Source organism: Aspergillus sclerotioniger (genome assembly GCF_003184525.1).
Source record: "Aspergillus sclerotioniger CBS 115572 chromosome Unknown BO94scaffold_20, whole genome shotgun sequence".
Lineage (NCBI taxonomy): Eukaryota > Fungi > Ascomycota > Eurotiomycetes > Eurotiales > Aspergillaceae > Aspergillus > Aspergillus sclerotioniger.
Genome location: NW_020291010.1, coordinates 374,613 through 390,672, shown reverse-complemented (window position 1 = coordinate 390,672; position 16,060 = coordinate 374,613). Strand labels below are relative to the sequence as shown.

Genomic DNA, 16,060 nt, shown 5'->3' with positions numbered 1-16,060 from the left:
GGCGCCACCCCACACTGGTGGCGGTCGACAAGCAGAGCAAGGTAAGAATCACCAGATTGCCAATGCTTGGATTGCTAATTTTCTGATGGCTGTTGTTATAGAAGAGACGTTTTTCTTGTCCCCCGGGACATCATGGCCTTTACTATGCACCACCCACGTGGCCTTGTTTGGATCGCACAACTGATACAACGCAATCGAGTATTCCAATAACGGATCCTGCACCCCCGCAATCGTCACTGTCGGTATGTTGATATACCCTCCCAGGTCCGAATCGACCACGGGATCGCCACCGGGATCCATACGGAACGGTGGTAAGGAGTTGATAAAGATGGCACAACGGAACAGTGGCGCCTCGCGCGGATAGGTTTTGGCATGGTGGATGAGGAAGCCGGCAGCCAGGGTACCACCATGGGAGAAGCCCAGGATGCCGTCAAATGGGCCGTCCTCGTTGACGACATCGTACAACCAGTCATACGCATCCATCAAGGACGCATTCCCGGACTCCGGATCGGAGAGGGGAAGAGGAAAGTGGTAATAGCTATAGTAAGGGCCATCATAGAAGCCTGCGATGCCGGGTCCCGGGGCAGAATCCACATCGCCTTCGACGAAATGGAATGTCGCCGTGTTATCGCGACGCAGGTCCGCCATCAGCCCACCTAGAGAGTCAGCCAGGGGAGTGGGATCAATCAGGATGTTACATACCTAGTTGAGATTGAAAGATCTACCAGCATCAACGTAAGTGAGACATATCAACCTCAAACGGAAAAGAAAGCCTCACCTTGACATTGGTGCCCCAGCCATGGAGGCAGAGCAGTTTCAGCGGCATGTTGCTCGAGGGGTTAGGGAAGGAGGCCTACGTTGACGGAGACAGCAGCTCGAAGCCATGGTGAGACCGATTACACCCAAGCGGAGGAGGATACTTTATCAGAGATGCTTTCTGAAGCTTTGATGATGGCACGACCGGTGCGGAAGATTCTCTCCAGCGTCCTCGACCCTTGGTGTCACCACGGATCATTTGAGCAGGGGCAGGGAGGGGGCAATGTCCCGATCGAACGGGCGCATGGAAGTGGCCGTGCAAGCTGCGGGTGGATACGATATACGACTGGGTCCCATCTATCTATATCTATTATTGTTCTGCGCAGGTTGGGATTGTACTGACTACTGAGTCTGGCGATCAAGACCGAAGCCGAGCAGTACGTATACCTATTACCTACTGCAGTGCAGCCGAGAAGCAGGTATGCCTGAGGAATGACAAGAAAGGAAAACGGGAAAACGCCCCCTGACCCGACTCCGCCGAGGGTCTGGAAACACCGGCAGGACAAGCCACCGCTGATTGGCGAGTTGCCACCACCGCGACGCCATGGCCCCACTTGGTTGCGTGGTGGGCGGTCGTTGATTGGTCGCTGAGTGGTCCGCCGCCGAAAGGGCCCAACCCAATGGTCGGCCGTCCAAAGGGAATGGTTTGCAAATAGTGAAAACTTTCCTGGTCTCATTCAAAGACATTGGGCCACCGCGTGTCTCTCAGGTACACGCCCCTTCTAGACCTCTCGCTCGACGCTCCTTCCGATAAGGATGTGCATTAGTCCCGTGTGAAGGGTTCAAGCACGATTTCCAGCGCGGCAGAGAGGGGTGACAGAAAAGAACGCGATGAGGAAGCATTATTATTTTGCTTCGGCAGGTGTGGCCGATGAGCTGTCAGTTGGTTTCATCGTGCAGCGCTGATCCTTCATCAATTTCTCCGTTATCTGGAAACTGGGAAGGTGTGGTCTTATTGATTCATCCGACCTGCTCCACCGGCTGTTCCCAGCTAGGATCACTGCCAATCATTCTCTCCTCCGAGCGACCCATGAAGTCATGACCGTCTCTGCCCGGCTCTGACCTTAAAAAACTGCTCCGACGGTGCTGGTCACCTCCTTCTCCTCTTTCCGACGCTTTTCTCTCTTCTGCGACTCTCTTATCCGCCAATCTGTCGCAGCTTGACGGGTGCTGGTCTAGACTCGACTTATTTTTGGTTCGGCCCCCGTGGACGCGCCGTTGGTTATCCCACGCCTCCACCGAGCCGCGGTTTCAACCGAATCAACCACCATTTTTCCCTTTTTTTTTTCTCTCCCGCCTCGTTCCCCCATATTATTATCCGTCTTTGACACCCCATTATTCATAGTTTGCTGGTTCTTCCTTTCTCATTCGTTGCTGCTCTTTATATTTGCCGGACGCCTCCGGATTGCTCGGTACTGAATCGAATCTCTTTGCTCTTCCTGTCGCACCTCATCTTCCTTTCCTTCCACCCACCATTTTGGTTTGACAGACCCTGATTGTCCGCGCAGCTGGCTGCCCGGACTTTACCAATGTCGGAGTCACCCCGCGACGATCCCTCCTATGAGCTCCTGGGGCGCCAGAACAGCTGGGAGGGAAACGACGACACCTTGGTCCCGCGCGAGAATGGCGAGCCATCTGCGCCCCCCCATCACGAGGAGCACCATGATGGGCCCTCAGAAGCTCCTGCTCCCGCTACTGCTCCTACTGAGGACGCCTCAAATGAAACAGCTAGACCTGCCCGGGTTCGATTTCGCTCGATCAGCAACCACAATGAGGGAGTGCCTCAACGCCCCTCGATGATGCCGCGTGCAGACTCTGATTTTTCCGTTCGTACATTTCATTCGGTCGTACCAACGGACCAATCTGCCGATCTGGCTGATTACTTCGAGCGCGAGACGGGCCCGGAGGATGGAGAAGAGGAGAACACGAACAAACGCTCGTCCCCCGCAGTCGAAGAGACTCGAGACTCTTCTCTCGAGAAGGATACACCAGAGCAACCCATGTCGGCCAGGGACCGCTGGAAGAACGCCAGTAAATTGATCCGTCAGAAGACGGTGCTCCTAGGCGAGCGTCTTGGTCGACCCCTCGATGACGTTGGTGACTTGGGAGCAGCCATGTTACCGGACGACCTCGAAGGAGGCTACCCACCACGCCGCAGGCCCGAAGAGACGGAGGCTTTCGATCCGCATGCCCGCGACGGAGAGGAACCGCCTCCCCCTCCCAGCGCAGAAGCCCATCGACTCGTTCGCAGCATGACCCAGCATAACATGCACCAACGCCGCAAGCCCAGGTCTGCCTATGCCAAGTCTGGGCAGGAAACCCCCGATGGACTGGGTCGCCCAGACTCGTGGTATGGAGCTGGAACCCCCGGGAACCGCGGCGGTGGCGGCATTCTCTCCCAACTACTCAAGTTGCATGCCAGCCAGGCCAACCGGGACAACATGTCCGTTACCACCGACTCTTCGGATAACGAATCCGTGGTCTCCTCGGGTACTGCGACCCCCAGACGGGACTTCCACTCGGGCACGTTTTCGTCAGGCACTGCTACGCCTAAGAAGGAGAAGTTGAAATGGTATAAGAAATCCAGTCACCAGTCCACTGCTTCCCTGGTAGAGGCGTCGATGAATCTGAGCCGGGCGAGTCTGCCAGCCTCGGCGGACACCCTCGTGAATATTGCACCCAAGAAGGGAAAGAAGAAGCGCAAGACCCGCCTCGAGGATGAAATTCGCGTCACGGTACATATCGCCGAGATTCTTGCCCGTCAACGATACATCATGCAACTTTGCCGTGCGCTCATGCGATACGGCGCTCCCACTCACCGTTTGGAGGAGTACATGCAGATGACGGCGCGCGTTTTGGAAGTTGAAGGACAGTTTTTGTATCTACCTGGGTGTATGATCATGTCCTTCGATGATTCCACCACGCGCACGGCGGAGGTGAAGCTGGTCCGCGTGGTGCAGGGAGTGGATTTGGGTCGCTTGGCAGAAACGCATAACGTCTACAAGAATGTCGTCCACGACATGATCGGTGTGGAGGAGGCCATCCAGGAACTCGACTTTATTATGAAACGCCCCCCACGGTTCAACAAGTGGATCCTCGTTGCTACGTATGGTTTGGCCAGTGTTGCCGTCGGTCCTTTCGCTTTCGATGCTCGACCCATTGATATGCCCATCATCTTCTTCCTCGGATGCCTAGTTGGTTTCATGCAGCACGTACTGGCTCCTCGATCAGTGCTCTATTCCAACGTGTTTGAGGTCACGGCCGCCATCTTGACGTCGTTCCTCGCGCGCGCGTTTGGATCCATCAATGCCAATGTCGACGGAGGGGAGGAGCGCCTGTTTTGCTTTTCTGCGTTGGCTCAGTCCTCGATCGCCCTGATCCTGCCTGGTTTCATGGTGCTGTGCAGCAGTCTGGAACTGCAGTCGCATCAAATGATTGCCGGTTCAATCCGTATGGTGTACTCCATCATTTACTCCTTATTCCTAGGGTATGGCATCACGGTCGGCACGACCATCTATGGACTGATCGACGGCAATGCTGCCACCTCGACGACCTGTTCGAATGAGGGCGTGTGGTACAGCAAGTATATCCAGCATTTCATTTTCGTCCCAATTTACGTGGTATTTTTGGCGATCATCAACCAGGGCAAATGGAAGCAGGTGCCGGTGATGATCGTCATCGCGGTCTGCGGCTACGTGACCAACTACTTCAGTACTCTGAAACTGGGATCCAACTCGGAGGTCGCGAACACGGTCGGTGCCTTCACCATCGGTCTCTTGGGCAACCTATACAGTCGACTTTGGCACGGTCACGCCGCCACCGCCATTCTCCCGGGTATCTTCGTGCTTGTGCCGTCCGGGCTGGCATCCAGTGGATCTCTCCTCGCCGGTATCCAGTACGCCGAGGAGGTGCGCAACAACCTGAAGTCAGGCAACACTACATCGACAGACAGCACCTCGAGCACGTCGATCGCGAGTCTGGGTTTCGGTATGATCCAGGTCGCGATCGGCATTACCGTGGGTCTATTCATTTCCGCATTGATTGTATATCCCTACGGCAAGCGCCGCAGTGGTCTCTTCAGCTTCTAGATATATCCCCCAGCGTTTTATGCGTTTCTACGTTCCGTTACGTTCTTCCTTGGACTGATGTATTTCGGGTATATTGTGTGATTTGCATTTGAGCCGGCTTAGCATAGATATGATTTATTGACTTTCGGTTGGGTCATTGCAGCGCAATGTGCCTTGTTTCTAGTGGGTTAGAGTTGACATAACCTTGGTGAAGTATAGTACTGCAGAACTCAATTGATTCCCTACCAGAGTAGGAATTCCAAGGGAACAACATACCCAATTATGATTTCATCCATGATTCATCCGGGTTATCAGATCTACACAAGATCCCATCACTCTTACATTATTAACTCCTCCATACTATACACATAACACACGTTCTATCATCCCCTACATTCTCTCTCCACCCAGCCTCCCTCTCCTCTCACCCCCCAAAGCCGAAACCAATACCAATACCAAACCCAAAAAAGAATGTCCCCCAAAACATGGCTCATAACCGGCTGCAGCAGCGGCTTCGGCCACCACCTTACCAAAACCGCCCTGGCACATAACGACACCGTGATCGCTACATCCCGCGACCCGTCGAACCTCCGCGCTCTCACACCCACTTCCAATCCCAACTGCGAAAGTAAAGCCTCGGAGGGTAGAGGGAAACTCATCCCAAAGAAACTCGATCTCAGCGGTCCTGACCACGAAATCGAATCCTTCGTCAAGGATATTCTATCCTCGGTCGGGAAGGTGGATGTATTGGTGAATAACGCGGGATTTGTTTTTGAGGGCGGGATTGAGGAAGCCACGTACGTTTTTACTTCTCTCTTGATTTTCCTTGGATGTTTCAGAAACGCAGGGGAAATAAATCAAGAGTCTATGGATATACGGAATGATAAATCATACGAAATCTAAAACTAACGCTAACGATGATAATAATGATGATGTATAGTACAAACGAAATCACCACCTACTTCCGAACGAACCTAACCTCCCACCTCACACTCACCCGCGCCCTAATCCCCAGCATGAGGACCAACCACTCTGGTCTCATCGCCACAATGGGCTCTATCGCCGGATGGGGAGGTGTTCCAGGGACGGGGATCTACTGTGCGAGTAAAGCGGCGATGGCGATGTGTACGGAGGCGTTGAGGGAGGAGCTGGCGGGGACAGGAATCGAAGTGACGTGTTTGGAGCCGGGGCATTTCCGGACGGAGCTGTTGTCGGAAGAAAGGGTTGTGAGGGCGGAGAGGAAAGGTGAGGGGTTGGAGTGGTTGAGGGAGTTGGATGGACAGCAGCCTGGGGATGTGAGGAAGGGGGCGCAGGTGGTTTATGAGGTGTTGATGGGGAGGGGGAGGTATGGGGGGCGAGGACAGCTGCCGGGACGGTTGCCGGTGGGAGGGAATGCGGTGGAGATTATTGGGGGGGTGTTGGAGAGGCAGAGGGGAGTGTTGAGGGAGTGGGGGATGGGAGGGGAGTGTGATGTCGAGTGAGTGGATATTTTGTTTGAGGGTTGGAGTATATTGTGGAATATGTTAATTGTATTTATGCTTGAGAGATGGGTGATATCGTTGAGGTAAGGATAGATATTGTATGAGATGAAGCATGATAGGCACGATATACGATCCCTTGTGCTTTGTCTCCGGCTCGCACTGGGCAGTGAGCTTGATATTGTGCGCAATGCGAGGTCGAATATCATGTTCCCTTCTGCCCATGTTCCACTACATGTGGCGAATAGACAATGAAAGACCGCCCAATTGACAGGACATCCCTGCTGTTTGTCCGTCATGTTGCGGACCAGGTGCTCGGTCACATTCTATCGAAGAATCCTCAAGTATCCGAGAATACCTCGAGCGTTGTTGAATGGGGGTTTGTGTCAAAGCCAAACTGCCTCGATACAGTACGCAGATCGCCTTGGCCGCATGACCATCATCACAGATACTCATTCGGTATCTATGGGCAAGCTGGATACACACTTCGCATGAGGGAGCTTTGAGCCGGTCATGCGACACCGCGTCGTCGGTAGCTCCTGCAGCTCTCCCAGCTCTATTGATTTCGCATTGGTTGTTCGCTGAGTTGCATTTCTAACTTGCGACTGTCCGGGAAGACCATGTGCCATAAGAGGCGAGTTCTGTTGTCTACGATATCAATCGTTTGTCTTCTGCAAGGCGTGCATATGTGCGATCAGCTCGATCTAGTGTCTATAGTCGTTTCCTCCAGTCGAGTTTCCCATTGTGGACAAGGACATGGGGATAGGATAGGTGCGAGCCGTGGGCCAAAGGATTGTCCTACTTGTCAGATTTTGGTCTTTCTCAGCAACCTGGACCCAGTGCCAGCTTTTGACGGTGGAGTCTTCTTTCGCTCGCTCTCTTTCCCACATGACCGTACACAAAGTTGCGATTATTTCACCAGATGTTAGTTATCGGTGAGAATCTCCTTGGACCGGCGACCATTTTCGTCAAGCAGCCGCTGTACCGTGTTTATGTCCAGAACCCGAATGCTTTCTCTAGAGCTTCGTTGTATAACTTGAATCTAGAGAATGAAGCTCCAAGAAGCACATAAAGGATGCTAGCTCAAGTATCGTGTCCTTTTCCGTCTTTAGCTTGGAAGACGGTACCATATGATCCTGGGTCATCTAGGTGACCTCTGATGTACTGGTAGAACCAGACGCATCCTACATAAACAGATCCAACCTCATCTTGATGGCGTCTCCTGTTGCCAGTGAGCCATCAGACACGAAGGCCTAGAAAGCAGTTTCGACGATGGCAGTATAGAGAATACTGGTTCAAGTCTGGCTCCAGTTTGTCATAAGAACATTGGCTACCCCGTCTTCAATTTCATAAGCAGTGTTTTCAGCATCGTGTAGCCCCCGTATGTCGTCGGTACATCGGTGATGATATGGATCAGACTCAAGGACAACACCAGACAGGATGCTTCAAATCCTGCACTCGTCTTTGTGTGGTTCCGTGCAGACGTCTAAGTGTTTCTGCAGATATTAGACAGAGGTAGAGATGGATTTATCCGACACCAGATAAGATGCATGTCGCGCTTAGAGATTACAATGATCAATTCACCCCCAGCAATCCCAGACCAGCGGATTATATGATATCCACATGCTGTAGCTCCAGGATTTGGGATATTTCAGAATATGTTGCACTCAGCATGATACACATACTGAGACCCATGTCAGATCCAAACTGGATATTCATGCAGTAGATTAGACTGCCGCTGACTGGTCTCTAATATCAGAGCCGTCGCGTCTGGATGCGTCACCATTCGTAGGATGTGCATGATGATTATTCGCTGTGGAACCCAACCCTTTAATAACCGATCGCAGGCCATCGTCGTCTGCTCGAATTATCATCGTGAAAAACGAGTGTCGTGGTCGACAAACGTGTCTTTTAGCTTTATTGGAGGATATGAATGTGACACCGTCAGCTGTCTCTATGCTTCGTTCCCAGTTCCGGTTACTCGGACATTTGAAACGGCTTTATAGACATGCGAGGGACGTGCAAAGATTTCGGCGTGTCCAGACTCGCATGAAGTATCTTCAGCCTGTTAGTATAACGATAGTGTTATTTATTAGGCCGTTTAGTTGTGGATGCGGTCAGCAAGACTGTCCAGGATTTTGATTGCCATCGTTGGATGCAGAAGCATGTCCCAGAAATTGCTTCGGGGATCTAATAGTCGGAAGCTTGAAACGAGCATGTACTCCAATGGTACCAGATTGTCGAGGGCTGCCTTCCTATCATCCATTGAATCATGAGCCGTTTGTCCTCGTCAATATACCATGACGAGATCGCCTGTGATCTGGTCGATCCATGTTGCAAAGCTTTCGGGATCTCCCCCATGGCGTCACCCGTCGCGTACCGTCGATTTAACTCCTTCAGAGTCAAGACATCCAGCTAGACCGCCAGTCAGTCTGCAAATCTTCGTCATGCCGTTGACTCCATTGGGTTATAGCGACTGCTGGGCAATTCCCTCCTTCTAGGTCATAGTCTCTCCGAAACCTTCCCATGAAGCAGATGTAGTCATACTGACTGCATCCAGGGAGCTCACACCTTTTCTGTATGCAGGGAAATGAATACATTCTGGTCTTGTTGGATTTTAACCTCTGTAGAAAGACTCTCAAATGGTTCGTTTCCATCCTTTTCTTCATAATTTGTTTGGTTATGTTTTCGGGACTGAATAGGAAACCCATTTTTTCCATTCCTTAAACGGTAGTGTAGCTTTTAGACGGTCTGCAACACATCTTCACGACTGGTAAAAGACCATTAAAGTACGAAGAATAGATAGTGCTGCGTCCGTTGCGCATCATTAGTCTTCAGGTTGTGTTGGACCATAGATTGTATGAAGACATCTTCCGGGGTCATCGACATGGCCCTAATATAAAGAGTGACGTCGAAAGATGTCGTGTCACGAATAGGCTGTGTGTGGACACACCGTCGCCAATGAATTGGTGTGTTCATCTTTTCGAGGACGAATGTTTCGTCTATGAGACTAATTTCCACATGGCTGACGATGATGATTGCATTTTCCGTATGTCGCACGTCTTGGTCGGTGCTCATGTCGGTATTATGATGTATTTGTTCCAATTGTCGCCCTTCTTGGCCGTTTCTTCTTGTTGGCGCTTTGAAAGACGAAGGTGGCTTATCCTCTCGTTGGTAGCACCGTTATCATCAGTACATACCTCGCGCGGTATTGACTGATTGCATCGCAACCATAAAATGGGTTATTTGCTAGATGTGCTAGCTGATAGGACTGTATCAGGGATCGACTGTGTCCGGGAACCATGGCCTGGATCATGGATTAGGATGCCGCGTTGCCGTGTCGATAATCGCGTTGGCCAGTATAGAGCCCATTCGTGAAGTGCTTCAGACCCATATGCTGAGAGAGATCCCAGATCATGGCCATTGTTGCAAGTGGCTGACAGCAGAGGTCGCAATGCGAGCTTTGAGTGTCTCCAGTCGAATGCTCGTGGAGGTGATGAAGCAACAGCAACAGCAAGCAAATACGCTATTCGTATAGCCATTATACTTCGATGTCATGCAATGAAAAGGATATGTTTGTCATGAATGTCAAGATGATACTGACAAGATGGTATACAAGAACTACTTCATCGCTGACTGCGAGGTCTGTATATGGGTCAGCTAGGTGGGTTCTGAAAAAGCCTTACAGACCCAGGGGTCTCACCTGACCAGGCGTCCTCTTCTTGTTCGCTCAATTTCTGTCACAATACAGCTAACAGGTTCGTTTGAAAGCAGTATTAGCGGCAACGAGATAATGCTAACCGTGTATACGACGACGTGGCGCTGGTGATAGAAGGAGTCGAAGCAAAAGCTGGGGAGAGTTGTACTGGATATGAAAGACGAGGAGGAAGAAGGCGAAGACGACGCAAGTTAGGAGATGTAAGGAAGAAGGAAGAAGTAAGAAGGAAGAAACACAAAGACATAAAGAAAAAAAAAGATTAGTGGAGCCTTGGATGATGTAACAGAAGAGTGAAGTGAATTTGAAGAGTATATTGAAATGGAGTACATGATCTTTAGTACTATATCAGTACTATTAGTCATCGTTCAGCTGAGGCCTTTTGGTGCAGGAATGAGTATAGCTTGAGATGAGGAGGGAAAGAGAGAAAGCTGAGAGAGAGACTTTAGGGGGTATTTATACCCGCGAAAGAGATTTTCATCCTTTCACCCATCACAGTGAGGTTGTTCACGCTCTATTGAGGACATGAAGTTATAGTCATTAACGTAACAGGAGTGACGGAAGCCAGTGACGAGCTGGACGTGACTGCGATGAGAAGTTCAGCTGAGTGGATCGGCCGGGCGACACTAGACGAGTCAGCTTCCAATAGTTACGCCTTGGCACCACTTACAATGAATCCTCCGTCCACTTTAATCTATGGGATCAGCATGTTCCCCATTCACGTTGCCGGATCTTGAATAGATCAGATTTGCATCCCCTGGGCACCATGGCAGGCCCACTTCCGCATTCACGATAAATTTCCGGTGACGGCCCGCCTGAATGTCATTCTCTATCCTGTCAAACTATCGGCTGACCTGTCCCTACCGCGGTCAATTCTTCACTGCAGCCAGTATGCATTTCTCTTCTCTTTTGCTGGCATCTGCAGCCATCCTGCCTGCCTTTGGCTACAGTATCAACGACTTCTCCTGTACCAGCACCGAGCACCCGAACCCCGTGGTGCTCCTACACGGTCTGGGTGCCACATTCTACGAAGACCTGAACTATCTGCAATACTGGCTTCAGGCCCAGGGCTACTGCACCTACGCCAAGACCTACGGTGCATACGATGGATTTCCCTTCCTCGGTGGGCTCAAGTCTATCGCCGACTCCGCCCAGGAAATCGCGGCGTATATCCGCGAGGTGAAGGAGGGGACCGGGGCCGAGAAAATCGATCTGGTCGGTCACTCTGAAGGTGCTTTCCAGACCCTCTACGTCCCCAAGTTCGAGGATGGCATCTCGGAGATGCTCGACAAGCTGGTGGCCATCGCGCCCCCCACAAGGGGCACCAACTTTGCCGGAATCTATGACCTTGCGTACGCTTTTGGGAACATGTCGCGCGCCGCAGTTGGCGACATCTTGGATACCGTGGGGTGCGCTGCCTGTGACGATCTGGGCCCCGATGGAGCGGCAGTTGACCGCTTGAACGACGGAGAACCCATTGTGCAGTCTGGGAACAACCTGACGGTTATTGCGTCGCGGTTCGACGAACTGGTGACACCAACCACGACCTCCTTTGTCCACGAGGACGGCGTGACCAATGAATGGGTGCAGAGCACCTGCCCCCTGGATCCCGTCGGCCATATCGGCGAGGCCTATGATCTAAACGTTTGGAACCTGGTCAAGAATGCCCTGGACTCCACCCCGAAGCGTGAGTTCATCTGCTTGCTGGGATCTCCCGGAAAGTAGAAGTGGATGGCGTCTGTCTGCATTTTGTATAGAAAAGTCTGTATTTAGATACCCAAATAGACTATGGTGTGTAGAAGTGATAATGTATAATCATGTCGATGCCATTTTCCTTCAAGCCTTGGCTGCAGGGCCCGAGGCCCCTCCACGCCCATTCCTCTCATCCACCAGCGTGGAGTCAGAGCGAACAGGAGCCTGTTGGCCTTGCACACGATTATGCCCGTCTCTAAAGTTGATCAGTAGCGGACAATGTATCGGGAACCTGGGGCCATACCCAAGTTTCTTGTTGGGTAAGAACAAGGATAAAATCACTACCGGGGCAGAGAATGCCAGGGCGGCAATAGTAATAGACCTGTACCTGTCAGCTCATTGTCTATAACACTGTGGGCGACAAACACACCCCATTACATCCGAGTACTGAATGCAAGTTAGCGAATTGACATGTAGAATGAGCAGACCACTTACCGCTCTGTCAATCGCTGTTCGCTCCGCTGATCCCCAGGCTGGCAGCGTGCCGGTGATCGAATTGTACAGCCTATCCACTGTGGCCTCATTTACACCGGACCCCAAATGCGACCGTAGCTGCTGACGTAGCTGCCCGGAATAGATTCCCCCTGCAATCGCAGAACCTATGCCGTTGCCCAGATACGCGGCTAGCATCACCAATGACGTGACCTGGGCCAGCTCAGCATGCGACACTGAGATCTGGGCTGCCACAATGCCCACCGTCTCGATGATACCGCTTCCAACTCCCTGGACTAACTGCACAATGAATAGCTCGGTCACAGAGCTCTGGTTGGTGCGGAGGCGAACCATAACCCCATATCCAACCATCCGAATAATCGCTCCAGCGACTCCAATCCATTTATAGGATCGTAGACGGTACATCAGCAGCCCAGTACCCATGCCGACCAAAGCTTGCATGATGCCGTTGGTATAGTAGAGGAACTGGGCGTTGCGCGCCGAGAAGTTGTGTGATACCTCAGACCAGACATACAAATACGTATGTGTGGCGCCAAAGCTAATGTTGTCGATGCAAACCAAAACTACCGGGATCATAACCGAAAGGCTACGGAAGTAGCGCACAGGAACCACAGGATGTCGGGCCACATATTTCTCATATGGGTAAAGACAGGCCAGAATCACCACGCCCACTGCAATTAGAGCATCGACCCATGGAGTCTTCCATCGGCTGGCAGAAGTAGCAGCCAGCGTGATGGGAAGTAGAATCAAAGCGAAACTGCCGCTTAGAATAAGAAGCCCACCCAGATCGATACGGGAACAGAAATCATATAGATTGAGCTGTTCGTTTAGTACAAGACCCGACCGCTTGGCCCGTTGTTGGAATACAAGGAGGGTGGTGATGATGAAGCTGGCACCAAAGGGCATCAAAATGGCGAACATACCGATTCCCCAGCGCCAGCCAATACCATCAACGACGCTCTGAACAATAAAGGCAGACACCCAAGGGATGATGAGAAACGGGACGTAGAGGATATTGTAGGCGAAACCTCTCCAACGCATTGAGGATAGATCCGAGACGATGGTGGCATTGAGAAAGGATGTGCCGGCTTGTCCGATGGAATAGAGGATATAACCACCTGCGTAGGTGCTGAACGTTTTGGAGGATGCGCAGAGGATGTAAGAAACCACGTAGCAGGTAACGGCGAAAACATAGGCTTCGCCGCGTCCAATGACATCGGAAACCTTAGCAATTGGGGGTTTGGTGATGGCGGATATGATGCTTGCTGCGGTGTTCAACGTAGCCAATTCAGCAAGCGCATCGAATTCAGACGTTGCGAAGTTGCGGTAAGTTCCCACGGTCGAGTTGTCCAACTCACTATAATACACGCTTCGGTTAAATACTGCTACAACTGTAGAAGAACAGGTGCCTTACTATATGACCATCATCATCGCCAGTCTGAAGAAGATGAGCACGTATACTGGAATCGGGACATGTTATACGTACCCCACATACAGTAAGTACCTGCCTTTGCGGCCACTCACTGCCTCAGCGGCTTGGATCTTTGCCGCCCCGGTTCCATCTGGGGCCGTGGCACTCGATTCCTGAACGGTGACATCGATTGTGTTGTTCTTCTCATTATCAGTGGTCATAGGTCCAGGGACCTTTTCCCGTCTTTGCGACGGACGGAAAAATCTGCTCCAGCCAGCCATTGTGTAGATGCGATTACTAGGGGACGGATGTCTGTTGGGCGGATCACATCAGGTATGTATGCTTTTCGTTGCGCAAGCGACGGATCAAGATAACCGGGATCAAACCGAGTGTCGAGTGACCAAGCTCACTAGTGCGAACGACTCGGCTCACTTATCTCCATCCCTGGTCATCAAATGCGGGGCGTTAGCAAAGTGGATTCACCCCGGTATTACGGCCGAATGGCGTTATCAACCGCCATACACGACCATTGACGCACCTCAGACTGGTTATGGGCCGATAGGTGGAGGATGGATGGATAAATGAGTGAAGCAGGAGATGGTGGACAGTCGAAAAGATCGACATGACGAAGGCATCAGCTAACGTGACTATCGCCCGGTGGGGGGATGCCAATCCATAACCCCGAGAGCGACTCGAAACGCCTTGGCCAGCAAGGGCGAGGAGCCTGGAGCAGCCACTGAGTCTGCCGATCCGTCTGAAGATCGACCACTATAGGCCGGACCAAGTCACCAGAATGACAAACATTCTCGGGTGCAGCAGGACTAAAATGATGGAAGAATGTGACAATTCCTGGTGGCCACTTCTGATAAGAGCTGCACTAGTCGACATGATCCTGCGGGGGATGGCAGCACCTCCCAACAAACATCACCTCCGCAAATCGGCGAAGAGACAGCTGTCGACCAAGTCGCTTCTACCATCGGAATATAATGTGACGTTGTGCTTCTGCCAATAATCCTACTGATCAGACCAAGGAGAAGATGAAAAGATACCCCGTACTCTGTACTCATTACCTAGATGGAAGAGTAAAGATGGGCTGCGGAGTGGAGAGGCTGGCACTTTCCCCCACTAGGAAACTGTTAAGGGGAACTAATTGACTCGTCGCAGCACGTGACCCACGCGACGCGTTTTATCCAAGCGGGACTTTACAGCTCAAATTCGGCTCAAATTTTTCCTTTTGGGGTCCTGACAACATGCTGCTATCATCTTACACTGGCTTATTGTCTAAGAAACAGTCTGCAACTTTTCCACCCACAATATTGCCTCTCTACTGATAGGTTTTACGTCATGGCGGATCTATTGGTCCTGGTCTCCGACACGGACGACGCGATCAATAGGGAGTTCGATCAATTGAAGGACGAACTGAAAAAAGGTCCGACGACAACGCGCTCTACTGCGACTACGAAACCAGCTTGCCCGTGAGCAACGATTGCTAGCCCGAGATCAACAGCATCAGCGTGCGCTCCGCCCCCGATCCCCGAACGAAGTCGCTAGCGCTCCCAACCCACCGTTGGCGACCATCATCACCAGACCTTCCTTCGCCGATTACAGTGCCGACGATGTACTAGCGCGGGGAATTAAACGATCCTACTCCGAGGAAGCGGAAGATTTCCCTCAGGGCGAGCCTCCTTCCCTTGCGCTTGGTCCAATATTTCACGAATCTCCCCAGGCGGACTTGCAGGAGGCTATTTCGCGTCTGGAAGAACATTTCGCGCAATGGGGGCACTATTACTACTCAGATGAGCGCAAGATAATGGAGGGGCGTCGCCATATGTCGATCCTTCTGTTGGACAAGTGGACTGAGCATGTCATGTCAAATCCGGGGTTACATACATGGCATGGCTTCCGCAGCTTCGTCCTGCATCGTGAAGTTAAGAGTCTTGGTTCAGAGGAGGCTGCGCGACGATACGATCGCGCGTTTCAGAAACCGACGCAGTCTGTGAGAGATCACGCCAGCCATCTGACCCAGCTGGAGCACGAGATGGGGGTCGTCTTCGACGATGATGAACGCATTCTTAAGCTCTATGATACCATTCTTCCGGAGGTGCGGGCAATAGCGGATCATCCTCGATGGCACCAAAGTGACTTTCGCGCATGGGTCAAAAGGTTAAGCGCAGTGGAGCTCCAAATCCCCTGTCGGTATCAAGTGATTGGCAGGAAGTTGGAGATGCAGAGAAAGCGGCGTCGGATCTGATGATGAGGCGATTGCCAAGTGCATTGTATATATCGTTATTTATCTATGCTATGGTTGAGTGGACAGGATACCACTGGCTACCTATCTGCATTTGGGAGATAACGGCGTCCACCAATG

General features: G+C 51.7%; 6 protein-coding genes across 6 annotated transcripts; 4 read left to right on the top strand and 2 right to left on the bottom strand.

Moving 5' to 3' along the window:
• Window positions 1–48: 48 nt before the first annotated feature.
• BO94DRAFT_520435 (putative DUF341 family oxidoreductase) lies at window positions 49–1,110 on the bottom strand (the record flags this gene model as incomplete). The annotated part of the gene is made up of 3 exons (XM_025610108.1): window positions 779–1,110; window positions 703–721; window positions 49–656 (listed from the first exon to the last, which is right to left on the bottom strand). Exons 1-3 carry the CDS (start codon window positions 824–826, stop codon window positions 49–51), a joined length of 675 nt encoding a protein of 224 aa, XP_025465737.1. The 5' UTR covers window positions 827–1,110.
• A 250-nt stretch (window positions 1,111–1,360) lies between these two features.
• On the top strand, window positions 1,361–4,904 carry BO94DRAFT_587373 (threonine/serine exporter family protein; the record flags this gene model as incomplete). The annotated part of the gene is made up of 2 exons (XM_025615821.1): window positions 1,361–1,381; window positions 2,325–4,904. 2 exons carry the CDS (start codon window positions 1,361–1,363, stop codon window positions 4,902–4,904), a joined length of 2,601 nt encoding a protein of 866 aa, XP_025465736.1.
• Window positions 4,905–5,335: 431 nt separating this feature from the next.
• Window positions 5,336–6,364, top strand: BO94DRAFT_520430 (SDR family oxidoreductase; the record flags this gene model as incomplete). Its single annotated transcript, XM_025610107.1, has 2 exons — window positions 5,336–5,680; window positions 5,824–6,364. The coding sequence occupies exons 1-2, from the start codon at window positions 5,355–5,357 to the stop codon at window positions 6,362–6,364; spliced, it is 867 nt and encodes a 288-aa protein (XP_025465735.1). The 5' UTR covers window positions 5,336–5,354.
• A 4,603-nt stretch (window positions 6,365–10,967) lies between these two features.
• BO94DRAFT_576613 (esterase/lipase family protein) lies at window positions 10,968–11,801 on the top strand (the record flags this gene model as incomplete). The annotated part of the gene is made up of 1 exon (XM_025615146.1): window positions 10,968–11,801. The coding sequence occupies one exon, from the start codon at window positions 10,968–10,970 to the stop codon at window positions 11,799–11,801; it is 834 nt and encodes a 277-aa protein (XP_025465734.1).
• Window positions 11,802–11,912: 111 nt separating this feature from the next.
• Window positions 11,913–13,973, bottom strand: BO94DRAFT_587370 (putative siderochrome-iron transporter; the record flags this gene model as incomplete). The annotated part of the gene is made up of 6 exons (XM_025615820.1): window positions 11,913–12,024; window positions 12,073–12,150; window positions 12,199–12,215; window positions 12,264–13,638; window positions 13,696–13,719; window positions 13,786–13,973. 6 exons carry the CDS (start codon window positions 13,971–13,973, stop codon window positions 11,913–11,915), a joined length of 1,794 nt encoding a protein of 597 aa, XP_025465733.1.
• Window positions 13,974–15,036: 1,063 nt separating this feature from the next.
• On the top strand, window positions 15,037–15,943 carry BO94DRAFT_587369 (uncharacterized protein; the record flags this gene model as incomplete). Its single annotated transcript, XM_025615819.1, has 2 exons — window positions 15,037–15,121; window positions 15,186–15,943. 2 exons carry the CDS (start codon window positions 15,037–15,039, stop codon window positions 15,941–15,943), a joined length of 843 nt encoding a protein of 280 aa, XP_025465732.1.
• Between the last annotated feature and the right edge of the window lie 117 nt (window positions 15,944–16,060).